This window comes from Egretta garzetta, unplaced genomic scaffold (genome assembly GCF_000687185.1).
Source record: "Egretta garzetta isolate BGI_Z169 unplaced genomic scaffold, ASM68718v1 scaffold1272, whole genome shotgun sequence".
NCBI lineage: Eukaryota > Metazoa > Chordata > Aves > Pelecaniformes > Ardeidae > Egretta > Egretta garzetta.
Window position 1 is genome coordinate 5,418 of NW_009258920.1, and position 611 is coordinate 6,028.

Below are 611 nucleotides of genomic sequence, written 5' to 3' on the forward strand. Positions count from 1 at the left end.
CGCCCCTCGCCGAGCCCCATCCGAGGGGGACGGTGACGACTGATGGCCCCTGGTTGTCCCCTCCAGGCACCATCCTCCTGGACTGCGTGAACCTGAGCCCAGCGGCCGGCAAGGTGACACCCAGGGACGTGGCGTGCGTCTCCCTGCTCGAGGCGAGGTTCCCCGAGCTGCCGGCCCGCGACGCCATCTTCAAAGCCCTGCAAGCGGCCAAGTTTGATGTCTCAGGTCTGGCGGTGCTGTCCGGGGTCTGGCTGGGAGCGGGTCCTGGGACAGACCCCTCTCCTTGGGGACAGGGACGCGTCCCCGGGGCTCACGCTCGGCCCCTCTCGTCTCCCAGGGCTGACGACGGAGCAGATGCTGCGGAAGGACCTCAAAGTCCTCTCCGGCGATGAGCTGCTCCTCGCCGTCAGCGCCATCTACGTGGACCTGGAGGTGAGGCTCCAGGCGGGGGGAAACTGAGGCAGGGGTGGCACGATGGGGACGGCGAGGTGACGCCGGCGTCTCTGCCACACCAGACCTTCCTGCGCCGGCCCAGCTTGCTGCAGGACCTGGATGCTTTCTGCCAAGCTCAGGGCTACGCGGGGCTGGTGGCCATGACGATCTCTTTTAAC

At 67.9% G+C, this 611-nt stretch overlaps 1 protein-coding gene across 1 annotated transcript in view; it reads left to right on the forward strand.

Annotated features, from left to right (window-relative positions):
• Positions 1 to 5: 5 nt before the first annotated feature.
• PRUNE1 (prune exopolyphosphatase 1) overlaps positions 6 to 611 on the forward strand; it is a gene marked incomplete at its 5' end in the record, with an annotated part of 1,006 nt that continues 400 nt past the window's right edge. Inside the window, 3 exons of the mRNA XM_009634237.2 lie at positions 6 to 225; positions 338 to 432; positions 516 to 605. Of these exons, the coding sequence (XP_009632532.2) occupies positions 6 to 225; positions 338 to 432; positions 516 to 605 (405 nt within the window). The remainder of the gene's footprint in view (positions 226 to 337; positions 433 to 515; positions 606 to 611) is intronic.